Source organism: Narcine bancroftii, chromosome 4 (genome assembly GCF_036971445.1).
Source record: "Narcine bancroftii isolate sNarBan1 chromosome 4, sNarBan1.hap1, whole genome shotgun sequence".
In the NCBI taxonomy this organism is placed as follows: Eukaryota; Metazoa; Chordata; class Chondrichthyes; order Torpediniformes; family Narcinidae; genus Narcine; species Narcine bancroftii.
The window spans coordinates 212,107,285-212,131,797 of record NC_091472.1 but is presented as its reverse complement, the minus strand read 5'-3'; the positions used below and the strand labels follow the sequence as shown (position 1 = coordinate 212,131,797).

The 24,513-nt window shown below is 45.1% G+C and overlaps 1 protein-coding gene across 5 annotated transcripts in view; it reads right to left on the bottom strand.

Annotated features, from left to right (window-relative positions):
- Positions 1-24,513, bottom strand: part of plekhm3 (pleckstrin homology domain containing, family M, member 3) — a 183,779-nt gene that overhangs the window by 55,237 nt on the left and 104,029 nt on the right. For all 5 annotated transcript variants that reach the window (XM_069933879.1, XM_069933878.1, XM_069933877.1 and 2 more), the window contains one exon: positions 3,907-3,970. In XM_069933879.1, the coding sequence (XP_069789980.1) occupies positions 3,907-3,970 (64 nt within the window). The remainder of the gene's footprint in view (positions 1-3,906; positions 3,971-24,513) is intronic.

Here is a 24,513-nt window from a genome sequence, read left to right as displayed (position 1 = left end):
GCCGTGAAGCACACAGGCAGGAGAAAAAAATGTCAAACCCCCTTAAGGCTTTTTATTTGTGAATAAAGAATTACTCCAACTGTCTTTTTAAATAACAGACGATTGATTGAATTTGGTCCAAATCATAAAACAGCTCCATTCAAATCTGTTTGCTGCCCTTGGGAGTATGTATGTCACTTTCATTTTGCCCATAGATTTCTCTGATCTATTGCCTCAATTTAGGGCACACTAAATTATAACCTCCAGGGGCTGATGGGAGGGCAGGTTTCAGCTTGTGTCCCCAAATAAACAACAGAAAACAGGGCAGCCCACAGGATTTAGAAAAACTGCTGAAAGATTTCCATGTCTGCAATGTAATACTTCCATGTCACTGACTCAAATTGAAGTGCTGGTCTGGATGCTTGCTGTTGTCAACTGACTTTCAGATCAGTAGTGTATGAAGTGCTAGTGAAAGGCCCATGCCACAAAGAGGTTGTAATTATCTTTCACTCCCTGTTCATACGGGATGGGCAAACGCCGTCCAGATGCCTTGACATCCAAACGCCAGAACACTTTTTTCTTTAAGGTGCATCATAAAAATAATCTCTTTGACGAGGCTTGCAATCGAGTGTCCAATTACCGCTAAGTCCTTTTGTTGTTCAGTGTCATGTAGTAGTCTGAAAACGTTCCTGTGAAATCATCCTGTGACGTGTAGTATCTTAAACAGAAACGTCACTGTTACGAGCCCAGAGGACCCCAAAAGCCAGCAGCAATAGATATTCACCAAGACCAATGGTTACTTCAAAAAAAGTTTCCCCCAATTATCCTTAAACATGAAAACAGAATCGCACTTTAACTTATCACTATTGACTTAACCCCCTTTTAATTCTAAGCGCACGTGTATGTAATGTGTGTGTGTAAGTTCAGAAAAGTTCTTTGGTTCACAGTCCAATCTCACTTCTCACTCCTCCAAGTTCACTGGTTGCAGGCAATTCTTATACTGTGCACAGAATTTAACATTTATAAAGTTCACTTGGCTTTGTTGCTTGAAAGGTAAATGGTTACTGCTCAGGAAGGTTCTTGTTGGTTTTCAGAGAGAGATTTGTTGTTCCAGGACATCCACAACTGATGTACTTCCATCAGCCACTCCAGTGTCTTGCTGACGAAACTTGCCCCTTCAGGGTTCTCCAGATGATAACCTCTTTCTTTCAGGTCACCACAGAGTTCCTTTTTGTTTCCCTTATTCCAAGTGAAACATTAGACAGCCAGTCCTCTCCTCTTGCATGAACCACAAGGGCTTTGACCAGGCTGTTTTTCAAATGGGCTTTCCACAAGCTTGCCAGCTTGTCCTGTTCCAGTCCCAGCTGCTGTCTGTAACACTGTAGAATGATCTGTCTGTCTGTCTCTCTCTGAGAGAAAGCTGTTTAACTCCCTCTGCTTGCAAAACCACATGACCCTCTTAGAACAACAAGTTCTTTTCCAGACAATCTGCGGCTCCAACAAGATCTTTCATCTGTTGCCTTTGGTAAACAACAATCCATTAGTGAAGTCTCTTGTGCACCCTCCAAAGCTCTTGCAAAAGCTGTTGGCCCCGATATATCTAGCATGGGGCTGAGCTCCATTTTTCAAATAAGATCTGTTTTAAAGCGTTTGTATGTAACCTACTCTAACAAACCTTTCCCCAATTTATCTCCCAAAAACATATCTATATACTCTGCCACAGTAAGATCAAAGGGAGGTGCAGTTAATGGCACGGTTAGTGCAACGCTATTACAGCGCCAGCAACTCGAGTTTGAATCCAGCGCTGTCTGTAAGGAGTTTGCACGTTCTACCCATGTCTGCGTGGGTTTCCTCCAGGTTCCCCGGCTTTACACCCACCCGCCAAAACATACCAGGGTTGTAATTGGGCAGCATGGGCTTATGGGCTGGAAGTGTTACTGTGCTGTAAATTTTAAATTTAAAAAATTTTCCCAGAACCTTGGTTAACATTTTTTGTCTGTGTGATAATAAACAGATGGCAGAATTAAATCACAAAATTCTGTAGACACCACGGTTGAAGTAAAAACACAAAATACTGAGAAGCCCAGAAGTTCAAACAGGGCCCTTTATGTAGCAAAGGGAAAGATACAGAACCGACGTTTCGGGCTTGAGCCCTTCATCAAGGTATGAGAGATTGACGGCAGGCGTCCGAACAAAAAGCTCGGGGGGGGGGGTGGGTGGAGGCAAAGGCAGAAAATGATAGATGGAGAAAGAAGGGAGGGGAAACAGGAGATGGCTGGGTGAGTAGAAGAACCGGAAAGAGAGGAAAAGGGGGAAGGGAAAGGAAAGGCAAACAGGTATAGTGGAAAGCAGTAAAGTCAATGTGGCTGGAGAGAGCCCAGGCGGAAAATAAGACATTGTTCCTCCAGTTTGCGGGTGGTCAGGGTGGGAGAGTACATAAGGGCATGGACAGACATGTGAGTAGAATTGAAATGGTTGGCCACTGGGAAGTCGCTGTGTTTGTGAAGGAGAGGAGGGGCTGAGCGAAGCGATCTCCCAGTCTGCGACCAGGCTCTCCGATGTAGAGAAGGCTACAAAGGGAGCACTGGATGCAGTAAATCAGCCCTGTGGCTATAAAAGTGAAGTGTTGCTTCATGTGAAAGGCCTGTTTGAGGCCCCGGACCGTGGTGTGGGCGGAAGTGTTGCACCTCCACAGGGGAAGGTGCCAGGGTTGAGATGGGTGGGGAGGGATGTGCACAAGGGAATCGTGGAGGGAGCGATCCATGCAGAAGGCTGAGGGGGAGAAGAAGGAAAAATGTGTCTGGTGGTGGGATCCTGTTGTGAGTGCCAAAAATCCCAGCAGATAATATGTTGGATGCGGAGGCTGGTGGGGTGGAAGGTGAAAATGAGAGGGATTCTATGTTTGTTGCATCTGAGGGTAGAGGGGCAGATGAGAGGGGAAATGGAGGAGATGCGGGTGAAGGGGAAGCCATGTTTGTGGAAGAAGCTAGACAGTTTGGAAGATCTGGACTGGAAGGCCTCATCTTGGGAACAGATGCGGCAGAAATGGAGAAATTGAGAGAGGGGATGGAATCCTTGCGGGGGGCAGGGTGTGTGAGGAAGTGTAGTCCAGGTAGTTGCGGGAGATAGAGGGTTTGTAGTATGTCAGTGGAAAACTTGCCTCCTGATATGGAGGCAGAGAGATCCAGGGAAGGGGAGAGTGTTCTGGGGAATAGATGGCTCTTTTCCAGTGCTGATGGTGTGAAAAACAAGTAACAAAATGGCTGGAGAAGCTCAGAAGCCAGGCACCATCCATGGACATCTGATGCTTTGTGTCAAAATCTTGCTTCAGGACTCAAACGGGTCCGAAAGCAGGGCTTTGACCCGAATCATCGACTGTCCATGGGTGTTCCTCCAGCAGCTTATCTTTTGCCTGAGGATCCAGCATTTGAGATCTCTTATGTCTCTGGATGAACATGAGTTGTTTCTGATGCATAATGTCCTACTCAGTTATAACTTCTCCACTGGATCTTACCTTTGGAAGGAGAAGGATGGAATAAAAAGGCATTGACAATGCTGGACACTTGAATCCAGTGAGCTAAACAACAGTGAGATCAGCATCTAGACATCATGCACACACAAAATGACTTTCCAGATGAATAAATAACCCTCAGGTGCTTCGCAACAAGATCTTACTTAAGGGAAGGAAATGAAGGGGTTTAGGGTGGTTAATGAAGATGCCAACTTTGGGGAGAAGGGCATGAAGGAACAACAGAGATTGGTAGTCAATCTTTCCCTCCCCAGGTAGAGAACAGGAGGACAATAAGAAATGTTACTTTGACCCCAGTGCTGTCTGACTCACTGGGATACAGATCAGGCTGTATGGGATTAATTTTCACAGGCTGCTGAGCTCAGAAAGCTCTGGGGAATGACCACCAGCTTACATACCTGTTGAAGATCAGCTAGTGAATACAAATGCACATGCTGCAGAATATATTCCCTGGGAAAGATCCTATGGAGAGAACAAAATATAAGTATTATAAAGCCTTGTCGTCATCAGCAGTAAATTGCAAAATTAAATACTGCATGAAACTCTGATCAATCTAGAGAAAAGACCAGGACCCGGGGAATTCTTGCATTACAAACCATCTTTTAGAAATTCAATTCCTTCTGTTTTATTTGGACCAAGCAATAGTTTCCGCTTTTCACTTTCATGAGCTTGAAAGAGGCAAAGCCTGTTTTATGGGTATCAGCAGTAGAGTTACATCTCATTCAGTGGCCCATTCCCCCTACAGGAGCCTTGACAGCAAGTGGGGACTGGTAGCAAATGGAGTGGTGCCTTGCTCCAGTGTGGGCCAATGGATAATGTAATCAACAGGAGGGAACCCTGAGCTACATGTTCCTCTGCATGGTTTGAAAGCACTTTCATTTTGTTTTAGCAATGTTGTAAAACAAAAGGAGTGTGGCACCTACATCGCCACATTCACAAGTCCCAGTGCATATTGCAACAAAGCTATTTTGACTTACTGCAGGATACGCAATAACACAGTAATATGGTAATGTCTTGGTAATCTACTAGATGCATTAAGGAGTCAATTAAGTGAAGAGCACCAGTTGGGACACAAGGGGAAGCTCCCATATTCCTCCAAAAAAAAACACACTCAGCTCTGGATCACCTTGAAAACAGCAACTCATACATCCGGCTGCTCTTCATTGACTACAGTTCAGCCTTCAATACCATTATTCCTTCAGTGCTGGTCAAGAAGCTGCAAACTCTAGGCCTCTGTATCCCACTCTGTGTAACAACAACCTTGTGCTCAACGCCAGCAAAACCAAGGAGATGATTGAGGACTTCAGGAGGGAGTCAGGGGAACAAGACCCAGTCTTCATCAAGGGCTTTAAATTTCTGGGTGTCAACATCTATGAAGATCTGTCCTGGAGCCTCCACGTTGATGCAATCATGAAGAAGGCTCGCCAGCGGCTATACTTTGTGAGGTGTCTGAGGAGATCCAGTACGTCACCGAAGACTTTTGTAAACTTCTACAGGTGTACCGTGGAGAGCATTCTGGTACAGAGGCACCAACTCTCAGGACAAGAATAAATTCCATAGTGTTGTTAACTCAGCCTGCGATATCACAGGCACCAGACTTTACTCCATCGAGACATCTACATGGAGCAATTTTTAAAAAAGCAGCCTCTATCCTCAAAGTATCCCCCACTACCCAGGCCAGGGCCTCTTCACTCTGCTACCATCAGGGAAGACGAGCACCCAGCGGCACAAGGACAGCTTCTTCCCCACTGCTATCAGATCCTGGATCACCAATGACACTGCCTTACTTTTCGTGCACTAGTATTTTTTTTTATATAGTAATGCTGTAAGATGGATTTAATATGAATGTTTGCCCTGTGATGCTGCTGCAAAGCAACGTATTTCATGACTTGTTCATGACAATAAATCCTGATTCTGAAACTGGCACAGACTTGAAAGGGAGGGGAGCTCGATTTATTGTCTGACATTTAGAATAGCAGCCTTAATGTGTCAGAATTACTGTAGGTTTGTGAGAGGGGAAAGACACCTGACAGACATAGTGGATATATGGAAGAAGGAGGCAGAAGAAGACATAGAGGCTGGTACAACTGCAACATTTAAAAAACTGAAAAGAATAGGAAATGGTTTGTAGGGATATCCAAGCACAGGTAAATGGGACTAGCTTAAGGAGGCAAATTGGGTGGAAGGGTCTGCTTCTGTGCATTATAACTATGGAATAATGTCAATTTGGATTTCAAGGCAAACACACAACTAACCGCCATTCACTGAATTTAAAATTCGACACACCACACAGTAACAGGCCCTTCCAGCCAATGTTGCCCAAATACTCTGATTAACCTACAAAGCCCATGCGTTTTTGAAATGTGGGAGAAATCTGGAGCACTCAGATGAAACACCCACAGACATGGGGAGAGCATACAAACTCCTGACAGATGACAGCGGATTCGAGCCCAGGTCGCTGGCGCTGCAATGGTGTTGCGTTAACCACTACGCCACCCTAAGGCACCTGATAGAAACCAGGTGTAAGATGAGGCCACCAATCTGGACCTCACCTGCCTTTGACAAGTCTGGTCACAGGACAAATGAGGAGTTGGGAATCTTTCAAAATTTTCTACTCAAAAAAAATGGCTGTGGGAACTGATTGAGATGCAGGCTTTTGGATTATAGCACTGTTATAGCAGTGTATATTTACACTTTTAGAAGGATCTCATGAAAGGGTATTTAATTCAGTGAAGAAATTTAACTAGAACAATATCCTTTGATTACACCAGACCTAACGCAGTTCATTTTAAAATAAATTAAGTTTACTTGTTATGTTATATCTGCTACTGTGAGAAGGGTTCTCTCTAACATTTATAATGCAGGATACAGCAGAAGAACAAGATCACAATTAAACAGTGGAGAGCTACAACGATAAATACACATCAATTATGGTGGCACACTTGTGGGGTCCATTAAGGAGCCTGATGGTTGTGGGGAAGAAACTGCGTTCTGTGCATTTAGGGCCTTTCCAGCCTTCTCCCCAGTAGTAGGAGGGAAAGGAGATGGTGGATCTTTCAGTATATTGGCTGTCTTTCCTCGCCAGCAGGGGAGGCAGATGGAGTCCACGGAGGGGAGAGAAGTTTGACTGGTTCCAAACTACCCCCCCACGGCTTCTTCTGATCTTGAGCAGAGTAGCTCCCGTGCCATATTGCGATGCATCCAGCAAGTCTGCTTGCATTGATGCAACTGGAGAAGTTGTTGAGGAGCACAGGGACAGGGTGAACTTCCTTAGACTTCAAACAAAGTTGATACATTGGAGCGCGTTCATGATTGTCCTGTTGTGCTTGGCCAGGCCACTGGAAAGGTTTATAGGGAAGAACTTGAAGCTACCTATGCTTTCAAGTTCAGCGATGCGGACAGGGTGTGGTTTCTGCTCCCTCTCCTGAAATCAGTCACCATTTCCTTTGTCTTTGACATGGCATCATGCCAGTAGTTTTAATGTAGATGTGACTAGGCTCTTCTCCTTGAGGGTAGGTGAGATTGGAACGAGGGGTCATAAGTTAAGGGTTAGGGGGCAAAAGTTTAGAAGTAACATGAGGGGAAACTTCTTCAGTCAGAGAATGGTGGCTGAGTGGAATGACCTTCCGCAAGAGGTGGTTGCAGCAGGGTCAATTTTGTTGTTTAAGTGGAGGTTGGATGAGTGCATGGATGGGAGGGGATTGGAGGGTTATGGACAGGGAGCGGGTGGGTGGGACTAGAGGAGATCACTTAAATCGGTGCAGCCTAGAGGAACTGAGGTGGCCTATTTCCGTACTGTAATTGTTATATGGTTATATGATAGATACAGTTGGTTTTCATTAATTTGGAGATTTCTGTCTCTTTTCCATCTCATTGTAATTTGATGTTCAATCTGCGGCATCATTGGTGAATATGAAGATGGAGTTGGGATGGTATTAGAAGAAGTTTACTCACAGTAAGCTCTAAAACAGGTGAGAAAGTTTCAGATTCTCCCTTTTTATTAATATTTCAGCTATTAATATTGTTCAGGACTCCACTATTCACTGGTGCCAGTAAAGGGTTCTGGTTCTGATGCACGACCAACTACACAATGTGCCGAAAGTTGCTGAGATTAAGGCTTTTATTTGCAAGAGATGGACAGCATCCCTGTGTTGGTCACTCATCACTGACCCGGACTCGAACTGGGGGCAGGCTTGTGGCCTGACAGCCTTTACATGGAAGAAAGGGGGAGGAGTCACGAGCCACCCAGTGAGAGCAGGGTCAGCCAGGAAGGGTCATGTTATCTACATAGGGCATGCAAATATGTACAATAGCAGTTTCACCGCAGGTTCGAAACATCTACTACCATTGTTTATCTCCCACTGATGCTGCTCGACCTGTTCAGCAGATCCAGCAAATGGTTTAACTTCAGATTCCAGCGTCTGCAGTCTCCTGTGTGTTTCAAGGTAAACCCTTTTTTCAACCATATGCACTAGGATATTTCAGGTTTTCCTGAGAGAAAAACCAGGATCGAAGCAACTTGCTTTTAGCACTGTACTGGGAGAATCAACTTAGAAACTGTGTTCAAGTTTCTGGTTGAACTTCAACTTTATGACCTCCTGACTCCCCAAGTGACAATGCCTACCACTGGGTCACAAATGGATTAATGACAGATAATCAGGTCATTCATAATTTTATTGCTACTTTTTCAGGATTTGCTGGGTAGCAATCTGAAATAGGAATTCTCATGCCATAGTAACTGAGACTAATAAAGGCACCCTCATTCTTCATGGCCATCTACATCACCTGTGATCCAGAGCATTACTTTATGTGATGTATATGGGAAGCTTTTACATCCATTTGCGGAACGTGGGGCATTCCCATGGAGCAGCACAGTTGGCGTAATGCTATTACAAAACAAGTCACTGGGGGTTGATTCTGGCACAGTCTGCAAGGACTTTATACATTCTCTCTGTGACTGCCTGAAATATAATGTTGGGAAGTGTACGGTCATAGATTTTGGTAGAAAAAAATAAACTGGCAGACTTTTTTTTAAGTGGGTAGAAAATACCCAGGTGCACAGGGACCTGGGAGTCCTCATGCGGGAGAGCCTGAAGGTAAACTTGGAGGTTGAGTGGGTGTTGAAGAAGGCAAATGCAATGCTGGCGTTCATTTCAAGAGGAATCAAATATAAGAGCAGGGATGCATTGTTGAGGCTTTATAAGGCCTTACTTGAAGTGTTGTGAGCAGTTCTGGGCTCCTCATTTAAGAAAGGATGTGCTGACGTTGGAGAGGGTTCAGAGGAGGTTCACTAGGATGATTCCAGGAATGAAAGGGTTATCATATGAGGAATGTTTGACAGTTGGCCTGTACTCATTGGAATTTAGGAGAATGAGGGGGGATTTTATTGAAACATTATGAATACTGAAAGGCATAGACAGGGTAGATGTAGAGAGGCTATTTTCAATGGTTGGAAGAGTCTAGGTCAAGAGGGCACAACTTCAGGATTGAAGGGTGTCCACTTAGAACAGAGATGCGGACAGATTTCTTCAGCCAGAGACTGGTGAATCTGTGGAATTTGTTGCCACAGGTGGTTGTGGAAGCCAAGTCATTGGGTGTATTTAAGGCAGAGATGGATAGGTTCTTTATTAGCCCAGACATCAAAGGTTATAGGGAGAAGGCCGGGCAGTGGGGCTGAGTGGGGAAATGGATCAACTCATGATTGAATGGTGGGGGCAGACCTGAGGGGTTGAATGGCCTGGTTAGTCTTCTGGTCTAACCAGTCAAGACTGCTGAGAATCAAGTGTGGTGATGAAATCACTTCTCCCTCCTTTAAGTTCCAGGGAGGCAGGTAATTCCTGCTCAATCACCAATGAAGGGTTCTGACCGAAACGCTGATCATCCTTTTCTCTCCCACGGATGCTGCCCATCCTAGCGGGGATTTTTTGGATCCTGATTGAAGCATCTCCAGTCATTTATATCCTTAGTACGATACCGTGCAGTGTAGGCCCTTCAGCCCTTGCTGTTGTGCCAACTCTTTGCTCATTCAATCCTCCTTAACCCAGTCTGGTTGATCAAAATTGTATTCAGTTCATCAAGGAAAGCTCTGTGCATTTGCAGCACAGATCTCCCTGAACATTAGCACTCTGTTTGCGATCCCATTCACTTGCTGATCAATCATACTAATTTGTGTTCCTTGCATCTCTGAGCACCGGCATTTCAGTCTCGCTCAGCTGTTCACAATTTACATTAATGATCTGGATGAGGGGATTAGATGTAATATCTCCAAATTTGCAGATGACACTAAGCTAGGAGGGGTTGTGTGCACGGAAGAGGGGGTCAGGAAGCTCCAGTGTGATTTGGATAAATTGAGGGACTGGGCAGATACATGGCAAATGCACTACAATGTGGTTAAATGTGAGGTTATCCACTTTGGTAATACAAACCAGAGGGCAGATTACTATTTGAAAGGCAATAGATTAAGAGATGGGGAAGTGCAAAGAGACCTAGGGGTACTTGTACACCAGTCTCTGAAGGTGAGCATGCAGGTACAGCAGGTGGTTAAAAAAGCAAATGGTATGTTGGCCTTCATATCAAGAGGGTTTGAGTATAGGAACAAGGATACCTTACTGCAGCTGTACAGGGCCTTGGTGAGACCACACCTGGAGTATTGTGTGCAGTTTTGGTCACCTTATCTAAGGAAGGATGTTCTTGCAATGGATGGAGTGCAGAGGCGATTCACCAGGCTGATACCTGGAATGGCAGGAATGACTTATGAGGAAAGATTGCGCAAATTGGGATTGTACTCCCTGGAGTTTAGAAGATTGAGAGGGGATCTCATAGAGACATAAAATTCTGGCAGGACTGGACAGAATGGATGCAGATGGGATGTTTCCAATGATGGGAAAATCCAGAACCCGGGGCCATGGTTTGAGGATAATAGGCAAACCATTTAGGACCGAGATGAGGAGGAACTTCTTTACCCAAAGGGTGGTGAATCTGTGGAATTCATTGCCACAGAGGGCAATAGAGGGAGGTTCATTAAATATATTTAAGAGGGAATTAGATATATTTTTCAGTATAAGGGTATTAAAGGTTACAGAGAGAAGGCGGGGATGGGGTACTGAACTTTAAGATCAGCCATGATCTCGTTGAATGGCGGAGCAGGCTCGAAGGGTCGAATGACCTACTCCTGCTCCTATCTTCTATGTTTCTATGTTTCTATGTTTCTAAACAAAAATCTTCTGTATTCTATCTCTAAGAGAGACTACCTCAATTTCCCAATGGCCAAGAGAACTGCTGCTCCCAGGGTTGATGGCACAGAGGGGAAACTAGCTGCCTTATAGCTCCTGCAATCCCTGTTCAAACCTGGTGCCCAGCACCACCTACGTGCGGTTTACCAATCTTCTCTGTGTTGGTTCCCTTGCGTGCTCCAGTTTTCTCCCACATCCCAAAGTACAGCACTCCCATGCGGGGGTCCAACCACCCAGTCTAACTGTCAGTGGCTCTGATCAGGCTTTAAAAGAGCTGACAGTGGTTTCTTTTTTAAAAAAATGTTTGGGCCCAAGATGGCAGCACCTATGTTCAGCAGCAGCCTCGAGGGGTTGCAGACCATGGGGAAACAGAGGACTGGCATTGGGCACCAGAAAACAGGGACACCTGTTCGTCTGAGAAGGAGAAGCAAATGAGATGGCCCTGCAGGACGGTGACCACCACGGTGGACTAGTGATGGACTCTGTGGCTGAAGAACACACAGGCTGTTGGTGACTAGGGTGAGGAGCCCACGCAGAGCAGACAACTGTGATCAAAGGACTCGCACCAGGCTGCGGTCTGCTGGAAACTGGCTTGAGGCTGGCTGATAGAGTACCGGGTATCGGAACCAGGATGCAAGAAGGTACAGAGGGCTTCCTGATCGTGTCAGAGGTTTGGATCTGGAGCTCGAGCTATGACGGTTTGGACTGAAGTCTATGGAAGTCTGACGGAAGCTCTGGAGGCGAATTCACGGACACTCAGTGATTCTGGGAGGGGGGGGGGGGAACTCTCTTATGCTTCTCTTTCTCTGGGTCTAAGGGGAGCTGGTCACTTTGTGCTGATGGAGAATCTTTGTCTGTCTTACTAAAGGAAATTTCGTGTAATATTAAATTCTGTATTATTACACGACAATAAACCGTAGAACCATAGAAAAATATAGCAAAGTAACAGCCCTTTGGGCCCTTCTAGTCTGTGCCAAATTATTATTCTCCCTAGTTCAAATGACCTGCACCCTCTCCATTCCCCTCCAATCCATATACCTGTCCAATTTCCTGTTTAAAAATTCATTGAGCCTGCACTCAGCTGGCAGCTGGTTCCAGACTTCCACTGCTCTGTGTGAAGAAGTTCCTCTTTTTGTTCCCTCAACCTTTCTCATCCCACTTTAAGTAATCCCTATGCCATTAGTACTCTGTGATTAGTAAGGGATTGCTTAAGGTGGGATGTGAGTGGGAAGGGAAGGATGAGAATCACTACTCTGGACCCAATTGTTACTGAAATACTTGGCTTGAGAAAAATTGTCATTGGCCCATTTTCTTTGGAGTTATGAAACCATGCACAGAACGAGTCATTGAGGGACGATTAAAACAGCACTTTTCAACCTTCTCTTTCCAACCACAGACCACCTTAAGCAATCACTCACTGATCACAGAGCACCAATGGCATAGGGATTACTTAAAGTGGGATGCGAGTGGAAAGAAAAAGGTTGAGAACCACTGCTCTAAACCCTTCTCCTTTCACCCTGACCTTCAATGGAAAAAACCTACCTTTATTAACTCTGTCTATCCCCCTCATAATTTTAAATACCTCTATCAAATTCCCTGGAGCATCCTTCAATGCTCCAGGGAATAAACTCCTAACCTGCTTAATCTTTCCCTGTAACTCATCTCCCGGAGTCCGGACAACTTCCTAGTAAATCTTCTCAGCACTCTTTCTATCTTCTTGACATTGTTCCTGTAGTTCGGTGACCAAAACTGCTCACTATACTCAAAATTTGGGCTTGCCATTGTCTTGTACAACTTTACCATAACATCCTAACTCCTATACTCTATGCCTTGATTTATGAAAGCCAATATACCAAAAGTTCTCTTTACAACACCATCCACCTGTGACACCACTTTCAGGGAATCTCGAAATGCGCAGGTTGGGAAAGTTACAGTGTGTACAGTGTTTGAGGGTGAAGGAGGGGAAGTTGATGGGAACATGGGAGAAAAACAAAATGAGTCAGGGACAGGATTAGGGTTTAAGTGGGTGGCACCTGTTTGCACAGCACGATTACAGCACTGGCCACCCAGGTTCGAATCTGGTGCTGTCTGTAAGGAGTTGGTATGTTCTCCCCTGTGATTTGCGGCAGTGGGGGGAGGGGGGGGTTTCCTTTGGGTACTCTGGTTTCCCCTCACTGGCCCAAATGTATAGTGTTGGTAGGCTGATAGGTGGCATAGATTTCATGGGCTGCACAGGGGCTTCTTTCATGCTGCATCGTAGCACGTGAGGTGGATCAAATTGGTGTTGTCTCTATCTGCATCCGACAGACATGTAGGTTGGTGTTAATTGGCCATTGTAAATTACCCCCAGAGGGTAGGTGAGTGGTAGAATCAGGTGGGGGGGGGGGAGTTTAAATTTATCACCTTTAGACGCTGCCTAATTACCCCATTTAACAGGGCCTTACGGCCCATGAGCTCATGCTGCCCAATTACCCCGTTTAACCTGTACATTTTAGAGGAAACCCACGCAGACACGGGGAGAACGTGCAAACTCTTTACAGACAGCGCCGAATGAAAACTTGGATCGCTGGCGCTGTAATCTCGGTATGCTAACTGTGTCACCGGTTTAAACCCTAAATCCTGCGCCAAATAGTTGATGAAGTGGGAAGAATAACAAGTGGGATTAATGTAGGACTGGTGTAAGTGGGTGCTTAACGATAGGTGAGGACCCAGTCAGCTAATGATGAGAGTTCATGTACACGAATACAATGTCCAGAAAGTCTTATTTGCTGCAGCCACACAGGTACGCAAGATACAGCAGCAATGAAAGTAAAAATTAAATTGGCATAATGCATCATGAGACAGAAACAGAGTTACGAATATAAAGTTGCTAAGTAAATATGCAAAGTTGCAGTTACCACAAGAGTGATGTTTCAATCATGCAGACAGACCTTGGGACGACTTTGGAGTCTCCGAACACTGCCTCTTGCCAAGACTCTACATGCTATTTGCCCTCTCATTTAACTCATCCATTTCCATTTGCAAGACTTGGCCTCCTCCTTGCAACATCCTTTCCAGCTATCGCTGCATCACCAGCAATGCTAGACATGGTGGGACTAGCAGAATGATGTTTTGGCACACCCTAGAAGAGCCAAATGGCCTTTTTTCTGGGCTGCAGTGGTTTATGGTTCATTACGCTTGGCCTTTTCACGAATACCGACTGCACGTTGTCAAGTAGCAGGTGAATTTTCATTTCCTCTCTGGTAAAGAATCCCTAATTAAAACAGAAAATGCTGGAGAAACTCAACCTTTGGAAAAAGAAACACTTCATCAAAAATGTGCTCTTTCCCTGTTCAAATTAATTAAAAAACAATTTAGTCCTACTCCACGCTAACAGGCCCTTTCAGCTCACAAGCCCGTCCCATCCAATTACATCCAATTGAGCTACACCTGACACGTTTTGAAGGGTTGGAAGAAACCAGAGCATCCAGAGGAAGCCCATACACAACATGGGGAGAACATGCAAGGTCCTTGCAGACAGCGCCAGATTCTGGGATCTTGTTGTGCACAATGTGGCTGCTGCATTTATCTGTGGAATAACTGCCACACACTTTCACTGCTTCCTAACCTGTTGAGTTATAGTTATGCAGCAAAGTATCAGACCCTTTGGCCCACTGATGTCATGCCAACCAACCTGCATTAAGCCTACTCTAACTGCATTCTTGTTTGACTATTCTGCCCACGTTCCCATCAGCTGCCCCTGGATCTATACACAATAGGAACAACTTACAGCATCCAATTTAACTACCCACCCTCACACATTTGCGATGTGAGTGGAAACCGGAGCGCCTGGAGAAAACCCAAGCTATCACGGGGAGCTTGCAAACTCCACACAGACAGCATCTGAAGTCGGAACTGACCTTGAGTTGCTGGGACTGAGTGGGAGAAGTTCACTTTATATCTAGCACATTTAAAACAACTCACATTGACCAAAGTGCTGAACAGATCATAAATTACATCTTAAGCAGCTATTTAAAACGGGTCCCCGAGCTTCAAAATTATACATATAACGTGGTAACAATCAACAACCACCTCACAACACTTGCGAGTGAAAAATACAACTCCAGCTGGATTTGAAAGAGTTAAGGAAGGGGCTGATTTGAAGGAGGGAGGAATGTTATTCCACAGTTTGGGGGCCGCTATCACGAAGGAGCGATCTCCCCCGAGTTTCCCCTGAGAACTGGAGAGCCGGTACGGCTCACAAATCTATCCTGAGCCATACCGGCAGCCAGTGGAGGGAGGCGAGCGTAGGGATGATACAGTCCCTCTTCTTGGCCCCTGTCAGGAGTTGGGCTGCAGCATTCTGAACCATGGGGTAATGACGACTAACTAATTCCTGTATATTTAGAGTAGTCTATCCGGAAACAAATGAGGGCATGGATAACTTTCTCAAGGTCTTTCAGTGACAGGAATGATTTGATTTTGGCAATAGTGTGGAGCTGGAAAAAAATGAGCTTTTACTACTGTGTTGACTTGCTTGTCAAATCTGAAGGTGGAATCAAACATTACGCTAAGGGATTTGATGTGTGGTTTAATGAGGGTGGATAAGTTGCCAGGGGTATTGGAGATAATTTTGGTGGAGTTGGGGGGAGGCCAAATAAGACAATCTCAGATTTGCCTTCATTTAGCTGCAAGAACTTCTGATTCATCCAGCACTTTATGTCCTCTGGACAGTCGGTGAGGCTGGATATCTTTGCTTGATCATTGGGCTTCAGGGGGAGATAGAGCTGGGTGTCATCAGCGAAACTGTGAAGGAGATGCCATGTTTTTGGATGATTTGATTAACTACACCACTGTGCCACTCCACATAGAACATTACAGCACAGTACAGGCCATTCAGCCCACTCTGCTGGACTGAACTAAGGAAGCCTACTGCACAGCAATCTAATTTTTCCCAACCTCGCACCCAAAACCCTCAATTTTTCTAACAAAAGTATTCAAGTATATCCCAAGGAGATAAAAAACAATTGTTTAAATCCATTTTCGCCTCTTTTTAATATGAAATAGCGCTCAGAGAAAATATCTTTTTACCAGTCATTCAATGTGGATTTCAGACAAGTGGAGCTTCTATACTGTCAACCCTCTTCATTGCAGAATAGTCAGACATTGTACAGTTGTGCACTTTAAGGCATCCTTTAATTCAGCCCCCTATCGCTACAGGAACAATACCACTAAAAAGGTTTTCAACATGGTTCATTGAATTTCTTGCAGAATCTGTTCTTAATTTGGGAGACATTTTTTTTTTAAAACAATGTCTGAGGCAGTCACAGATTAAGCAGAAGTTGATATCCAGATTTCCTGATTCAGAGAATCGCTAGATGTAACATTAAGGTGCAAAGGTTTGTTGCAGGTATTCTTTACAACAAATACATTTTGTTCTCAGAATGAGTAGATTTGAGTCTCGTGTGAAACACGGAAGTCTGAGGATGATGCAATTGTAGCAAAAACACAGATATCCTGGAAGGACTCGGCAGGTGTCACAGTGTCCATAGGAGGTACTGACAGATAACTGATGTTTTGGGCGTAAGCCTACCTTGATGAAGGGCTCAGGCCCAAAACGTTGGTTATGTATCCTTACTACCTCTGGCCTGCTGAGTTTCTCCAGCATTTCTGTGTTTCCACATTTGAGTTTCTTCAATGGCCACGATGAAGTGGTTACAGACACCTTTACGCTACGAGTCAAGGCCCTGCATCAGTATGCCAGAGGCAGAGGTTCCACCATGCAACATGAAGAAATGTGTGGCAATCCATCTCCAATGTGGAACAGAAGAGAAGGTTACTTAAATGGAGGGAGATTCTCAAATGAGAGGTAAGGAGGCCAAGAAAGTGCGATGGACTCACAAGTAAATAGGAAGGCAAATGGAGGGCCGATCGTTAGGGAGGTCTTGTTGCAACCTGACGGAACTTTGGTGAGAGTATTTCTCGGAGAGCGGAATACAGTTTCTTGGCTACTGGGTTGAAGTGGAATGATTCAACAGAAAGTGGATGCACGCCCTGGCATTTAGAAGAACGAGTTTTCATTGCAAGGTTAGAATGCTTCCCCTGGTGGGAGAATCTTGAACCTCTGCCTCACAGAAAGAGATCCTCCATTGAAGACAGGCCCATAATACTTTTCTTTTGACTTTAGACATACAGCACAAGAGCCTGTGCCTTTCAGTTCCAATACCCCAATTGGCCTACGACCCTGGTACATCTTTTGAACGGTGGGTGGAAATCAGAGCCCCCGGAGGAAACCCACTCAGACACGGGGAGAACATACAAACTCCTTACAGACAGCGCCGGATTGGAACTCTAGTCACTGCCACTGTAACAGTGTTGGGCTAATTGCTACACTAACCTTGCTGCCCTTATGATTTGGAATTAAATGCATGATATGTTGGTAGAAGCAAACGGACTTGATATCTGCCAAAAGGGAATACTGTAAAACCCCTAGTATCTAGAATTCACGCAACCGGCAAAATTAAAATCGAGTCAAATAAATTTAGAAAATAAAAATAAAAATAAATAAGAATAGGTAAAAAATACGCATTTAAAATTGTAAAAATAAATGTTCTCTGAAGTAGCACATAAACATTTTGGTGAAGATGGGAGCAAATATTAAGCCAGTGGAGGGCCTTTGCTCAGCAGTTGTGTGAGATGGCAATGGCGTTGCTCGGGATCAGGGATGATGCTCACCGTTGGGGTGACTATTATGATCTATAATGTTATTATTCAGCTTTCAGGCATCTCCGTGGAGGGGGGAGGAACCTGCAGATGGTTAAATGTTTTCAATGAATATACATTCATGCAACTGAAGTTTGTTCAATATAAGTACAGGGTAGTATTTTCAACTATTAGACTGTTTATTCTTAAGGGCAGATGCATTAGTTAGGCCTTGTAAAAGTCTCAAGTAGCTGATAAATACACATCCGTTATCTACCAATCCCTGTAGGCGCTGGATACCGGAGTTTTACTGTACTTATAGATTCAATAAGGAAATGGGCCCTTCAGACCCAGAGTCTACACTGGCTATCAACTAATCAAACTTATCGCACTCCTCTCAACTCCCGGATTCTGCCACTGATAAGACACACAAGGCATATTGGAGTGATTATTTAACCTATGCATGCCTTTTGGATGTGGAAGGAAACTGGAGTACTTGGAGGAGACCCACACAGTTACAGGGAGAACGTGCAAATCCATGCAGACAGTATTGGAGATCTGGACTGAACATGGGCCACTGGATTTGTGAGGCAGCATCTCTAATAGCTGCACCACTGTCCAGCTCTTGAAAGAGTCGGGGTGGGGTGGAGGGGAGGAGAGGAGAAAAAACCTCACAGGGCAACAGGGAAAGAGTGGTGGAAGGGGTTGACTAGATGGCTTTCAGAGAGGTGGTGATGCTTCAAAAGCCTAAGTGGCCTCCTCCTAATTGGCTCTAATATTCTAGTGAAACACCAATGTCTGCAGACACAGCGATTGAAGTAAAAACAATGCTGGAGGGATTCAGCAGGTTGAATAATGTACTTTATGTAGCAAAGATAAAGATACATAACCAAAGTTTCGGGCTTGAGCCCTTCACCAAAGTATGGCAGTGCCTGCAGTCTTGCATGTTTCTACAGGGCAAAGGTATACCTTGGTGAAGAGCTGAAGCTTGAAATGTTTCTCCAGCATTGTGTTTTTATTATCAATGAGCTGCTTATTCAGTTTGGTTCACGTATGTAATGACAATCTAAAGCCATTTTCAGGTGCTCGGACGCAGATAATGCGCCGGCAGACATGGCTAGGGGAGTGCAGCTGGGATGTTCAGGTGGCTGTGGAGAAGAAGCCTGTCACCAGAATGCGCCGGCTGACGGAGAGCTGCGTCCGAGTGAATGCTGGCTCCTGTGGACTGTGGCTGTAGTCCCACTGCTGCTTTCAGGTGCAACGGAGGATTCTCTGAGCCGGAGAATATACCTACAGGAGGAGGGTTAGGTAAGTGCTCTTTGAATGTTTGAAACACTTTCAGGTGGCCACCCGACAGCTGCATTGGGGTAGAATAGGAGGCTTTACAGTCAGGTATTCTGGCCACCTGAAAGCGGTTTAACTTAAAAGGTCAATGAATTACCTTGAAAGTATATATATTAATATATTTAGTTTATATCTCCACACCTGGAACTACAAAATCCTTCACTAATGTTTGAGCAGAGCTGGTGATAATCACAGCCAGGAACCTTTGATGAAGAAAAGACAGAACAGAGAATGGACTCTGGCCTTGCACCATTACAATCCTATTAAATGATCTATTTGACAGGCGTTGGATAGGAAGTTAATTGTGACTCAATAATAACCCTCCCACCTCTGAGTCAGAGGATTGTGGATTTGAATCCCAATCCAAATATCGACTGCAATATCTAGGCTCCGGTTGTTACTGTGGGAGTGCTACTCTGGAAACAGCGTTAGGTTTCATTCGCACATTGAATTAAGTCATTCTTGGCCCCCTATTACAACCGTTTGATACCACGCCAAAAGAACTTGCATGTTGATCCCTGAATCAACAGAATTGAAACAAATTGTAGAAACACACGGGGCTGGAATCCTGAACAAAGAGCGAGCTGCTGGAGGAGGTCAGCACCCATGGGTTGAAATGATCACCCAATGTTTCGAGTCAATGCTCTTTATCAAGGGTGGTGGCATTGTGTTATGTAAGGGGGTAGAGACACTGGAAGAGGGGAGATAATGGGTGTGAGATGTGGAGAGATAGGGAAAGGATGAGACCGCTGGGAAGTGGTGGGGGAAAGAGAGTTAGAGAGAAAGGAAGGTTCCAGGAGCAGTAAAGAAGAGATGTAAATGATGGAACCAGGTGGTGGGGATTATCTAAAATTGGAAAATATGATGTCCATGTCATTAGGTGGAAGGATGACAATGAACACAAAGTATTATTCCTCAGGTTTATGCAGGCTGGGTGTCTATTCATCAAACACCTACGTTCTGTATGCGGGTTTAAGCCTAGAGCTTGGTTCTCAAGTGGGCACCCTCCAACCAGATAGCATTAACGTCTGTTGAAACCCCACCCCCCATCTTCTTCCCTCTAGCTCTCTCTCTCTTCCCCTTTCCCTCTGTCTCCTTTCACAGAGCCACAATCAATTCTCACCATTCCTTTATCGTATCCAATTAACACCGTTTGTCTGTTGGACTGGACTCCTCCCCCTCCCATCCTGCCCCCTTTCTTTCCCCAGCCTTGAATTCAGGTGCCTTTGTTTTATTTTTAACTCATATCTTGAGGAAGGGCTCAGGCCCTAAACTTCGGTAATATATTTTTACCTGCTGTGGACACTGCGAGACTGGCTGAGCTCCTCCAGCATTCCTGTGTATTGACCATAATCGCAGCGTCTGCAGACTTCCGTGTTTCACTGAGCCTGTAGTTGCCAAATGCTCCATCACTCTGATACAGATACAGTATGTCTTTCTTCAGCCTCAACTGGAGGTCAAACCTAACTTGTCGTGACTATGGTCTCTCCCTTCTTTCTTCCTCTCACACCTTCTATCCAATACCCTGTCACCTCTATGCAGTATCGCTATTCTTTCTTCAGTTTTCATAAAGAGTCCTCATCCAAAACAGTTGCCCCTTTCCCACTTGCATCCCACTAAATCAGCCGTTCAGTGTCCCGGGATAGGAACGGGGGCTTTGGCTTTTCACACTTGACCACTCCTAACTAGGACACGGAACTTCACACTTGCAAGGTGCCATCCCCGGGGATTAGGGCTGTTCTACCTTCTACTGGTGACGTCATGACGCATCGAGTGATGGTGGACCTGCCCTAAATCCTGATCAATGTATTATGATCTTATATTGGAACAAAATTAATCAAGCCTAATTATAACATAATTAAGCTTTATCTACAGCCCAGAATGAGCCCTTCAACCCCTGTTGTTGTTGTGCTGACCTATATAAACCTTTATATGGGACTGTACTAGCAATAAATAGCAATACCAGACAATTTTTAAACAGGGTGGGAGTTGGTAGCGTTATTGTGCACAATTTATAAATCTTTCTTCTTTGGCTTGGCTTCGCGGACGAAGATTTATGGAGGGGTCTGTCAACGTCTGCTGCAGGCTCTTTGGTGACTGACAAGTCCGATGCAGGAGAGGCCGGCATGGTTGCAGCGGTTGCAAGGGAAAATTGGTTGGTTGGGGTTGGGTGTTGGGTTTTTATTCCTTTGTCTTTTGTCAGTGAGGTGGGCTCTGCGGTCTTCTTCAAAGGAGGTTGCTGCCCGCTGAACTGTGAGGCACCAAGATGCACGGTTGGAGGTGATATCAGCCCACTGGCGGTGGTCAATGTGGCAGGCACCAAGAGATTTCTTTAAGCCGTCCTTGTACCTCTTCTTTGGTGCACCTCTATCTCGGTGGCCAATGGAGAGGTCGCCATATAACACGATCTTGGGAAGGCGATGGTCCTCCATTCTGGAGACATGACCCACCCAGCGCAGTCTTCAGCAGCATGGATTCGATGCTTGCAGACTCTGCCAGCTTGAGTACTTCGATGTTGGTGATGAAGTCACTCCAGTGAATGTTGAGGATGGAGCGGAGACAGCGCTGATGGAAGCGTTCTAGGAGCCGTAGGTGATGCCGGTAGAGGACCCATGATTCGGAGCCGAACAGGAGCATGGGTATGACAACGGCTCTGTACACGATGATCTTTGTGTGTTTCTTCAGGTGGTTGTTTTTCCAGACTCTCTTGTGTAGTCTTCCAAAGGCACAATTTATAAATACCGTAGGAGAAAAAGCAATGCCCTCCCAGAATTCCATGCGGCACCGACAGGGCTGTATTCCCGGCTGCATGCATGGAGCACTCATGGAGGGGTTTCTCTGCCACATGGTGTTCTGGGAAGTTAGGTCTGCCATCGCTTTTTCCCACGGTCTTTATAAATTGAGTGCTAAAGTGCTATCAACCTCTCCTTGCTGTTTAAAAATTGTCTGCTATTGCTATTTATTTCCTCTCTCTCTCTCTCTCTCTCTCTCTCTCTCTCCCTTGCTACGACTTTCCCATGGCAAAGTTTATACCTTTATTTTAATCGTTCCTTTCTTCCCATTCCTGCACTCATGCAAAACCTTGGGTCATTTCTGTCCAAGAATTCAGCCTGATTGCAACACTGGCATCTACAGACACCGGATATTGCACTAGGGGTCATCTCACACTGACGTTGAGACAATTTTCATTCCACACTTGACCCTTTTTAGGCCAATTGGCCATTAATTCCTGGGACCACATGCAAGTGTGAAAGAGGCTACTGACTGATCAGTTCTACCCATGGAATAAACAAGAAAATCTGCAGAGGCCGGGGTCCAGTGCTGACACAAATATCCTGGAAAAATTCAGCAGGTCATGCAGCATCCGTGGAGAAATAAAAGGCCATCAGTGTCTCGGACCCAAGTCCTCCTTCAGGAGGCTCAAGCTGACAGTCCTTTACTTTCTGTGGATGCTGCGCGGTCTGCTGAGTTTCTCCAGGAGGTTTGTGTACTGATGCTCTCTGATGAATTCTAACGTAGCTCATTGTTTGCGAACTAAAGATCTGATCATCGCATTTTGGTGACTGGCCCATATGTCATATTTTCTATCATCAACAATGACCACAAATGAAGAAAACATTTGACTGTCAAAAGATTTGCATTTATACCATCCAAGAACTTCCTAAAGCACTTTATAAGCCAGAATGAATGAGGCACGATCCCCACCCCTTGTTGTAACGTAGGGAACTTGGCCACCGGCATGCACTGACTAAGCCTTCACAAACAAAGTGATAATCCCCAGATCATCTCATTACTGATGTTTGCTTGCTGGATTGACCACGGTGGGCAGTCTGGGATGCCCAAGGCAAGGTGCTGAGCGAAAAACAAACACAAATCCATTTGATTTGAAAATGAAAGGTGGTGTTGGGATTTGGACCCGCTTCTGCCTTGGATCATTTAGCACTGATGACCGCTGTCTGTAGGAAAGCAAGTCAGAGGCACCTGCGTAGTATTCCACCATCAATAACCCATCAATATTATTGGTCTGGCCTGGTCAGACTCGTAAAGAATGGGAATCAGATACAGGAGGCACCACTTATCTGACAAGATGAAAAGCTGGGTGAAAATAAGATAAGAGAATGGAGGAAAGGATAGTACAGTAATTAGTCAAATTGTTGCAGTGCGATGGTCCTCAATTTGAACAACAAGGCTGTTTGCTAATAAGAGCCATCTCTATCAAGGAGTCTGCAACACCTGAGAGACAGATAAAGGATGCCGACAAATCTTCTACATCATTGTAACTCTGCTGCACTGGCAGAGAGGTCATTACATTTGCACATCAAGGGGTTGCCTCTTGTTTACTGGGTTCCCATCCCATTATGTGACTGTGATAACCCATAATCAAATTATTAGCCAGCAATACATAGTAGCTATATTAAATTATATTAAGGGGACAGATTATTCAATGCTTGTGGCCAGCTGGCACATACCACAGGCATTAATCTGCAGTTTAATTACGGCATATATTTTTAAATTTCTCATTGTGACACAAAGGATTCAGGAAAATCCTTGCCTCGAATCTGTCATTCTCCTTTTATAAAATGGGAATTTCTACTTTCCGTCTCCCTCACCCAGATCTTGCTCAGAGTTATCCACTTCTCTGGAAAATACATCCTTTAAAAAAAAATGAATTTGTTAGTGTCATATATACCAAGCAAGACAAATTGGAAACTGTTGTTCTGCATGCTACCCAGGCAATTCAACTCGTATGCAAGTAAAAAAGTTCAGGGTGTAATGTTACAGTCAGTCAAAATGCAGGGTAGAGTGTTACAAAGGGCAGGATGCAGAAAAGAAGTGCAGTTAAATCAGGATAGGGGCATCATCTTCGACCAATGTGAGGCCCATTCAAGAGACTGATCACAGCAGGAAAAAAACTGCTTGAATCTGAACCATGCTTTTAAGCTTGTATATCTTCTGCCTTACATAAGGGAGGAAAACGGTGCAAGATTCAACTGTGGAGTTAAATCTCTTAATTCAAGCCCAATGACCCACTTCAAACACATTCTTCAAATACTGCACTCTGCTTTCTCAAAATTTCACTCCATATCTCTCCCTCTCTCATTCTCCCTCCCTCTCTCACACACTCCCCTCCCTCTCTCACACACTTCTTCTCATACACCCTTTCACACACTCCCTTTCTCACACTTCCTCTCTCCCTCTCACACACTCCCTCTCCTTCTCTCACACACTTCCTCTCTCACATTCTCCCTTTCTCACACACCTCCTCTCACCCACTCCCTCTTACACTCTCCCTCCCTCTCTCACACACCCTTCCTCTCTCACATTCTCCCTCCCTCTCTCACACACTCCCTCCCTCTCACACACTTCCTTCCTCACTCACAATCTCCCTCTCACACATTCCCTCTCCCTCTCTCTACACCCTCCCTCTCTCTCACATGCCCTCCCTCCCACACACTCCCTCCAACTCTAACACTTCCCCCTTACCCTCCACCTCTCAACCCCACCTCCATCTCTCGCCCCTCTCCCTCCACCTCTCGTGCTCTCTCCATCTCTGTCGCTCTCTCCCTGTGTCATTATACCTCTCTTTAAAACATTTATTCAATCAGAAGTTTTCGGCTACCTGGGGATACGATAAAATCGACTCTACTTAAGTGCTTGTGCTACTTCATCAATCTCAGGCCAGACTAGAAGATGTAGGTAAGAATTGGGGTTGGGGAACAGAGGTTGGGAGGAATCCAGAAAGTTTTT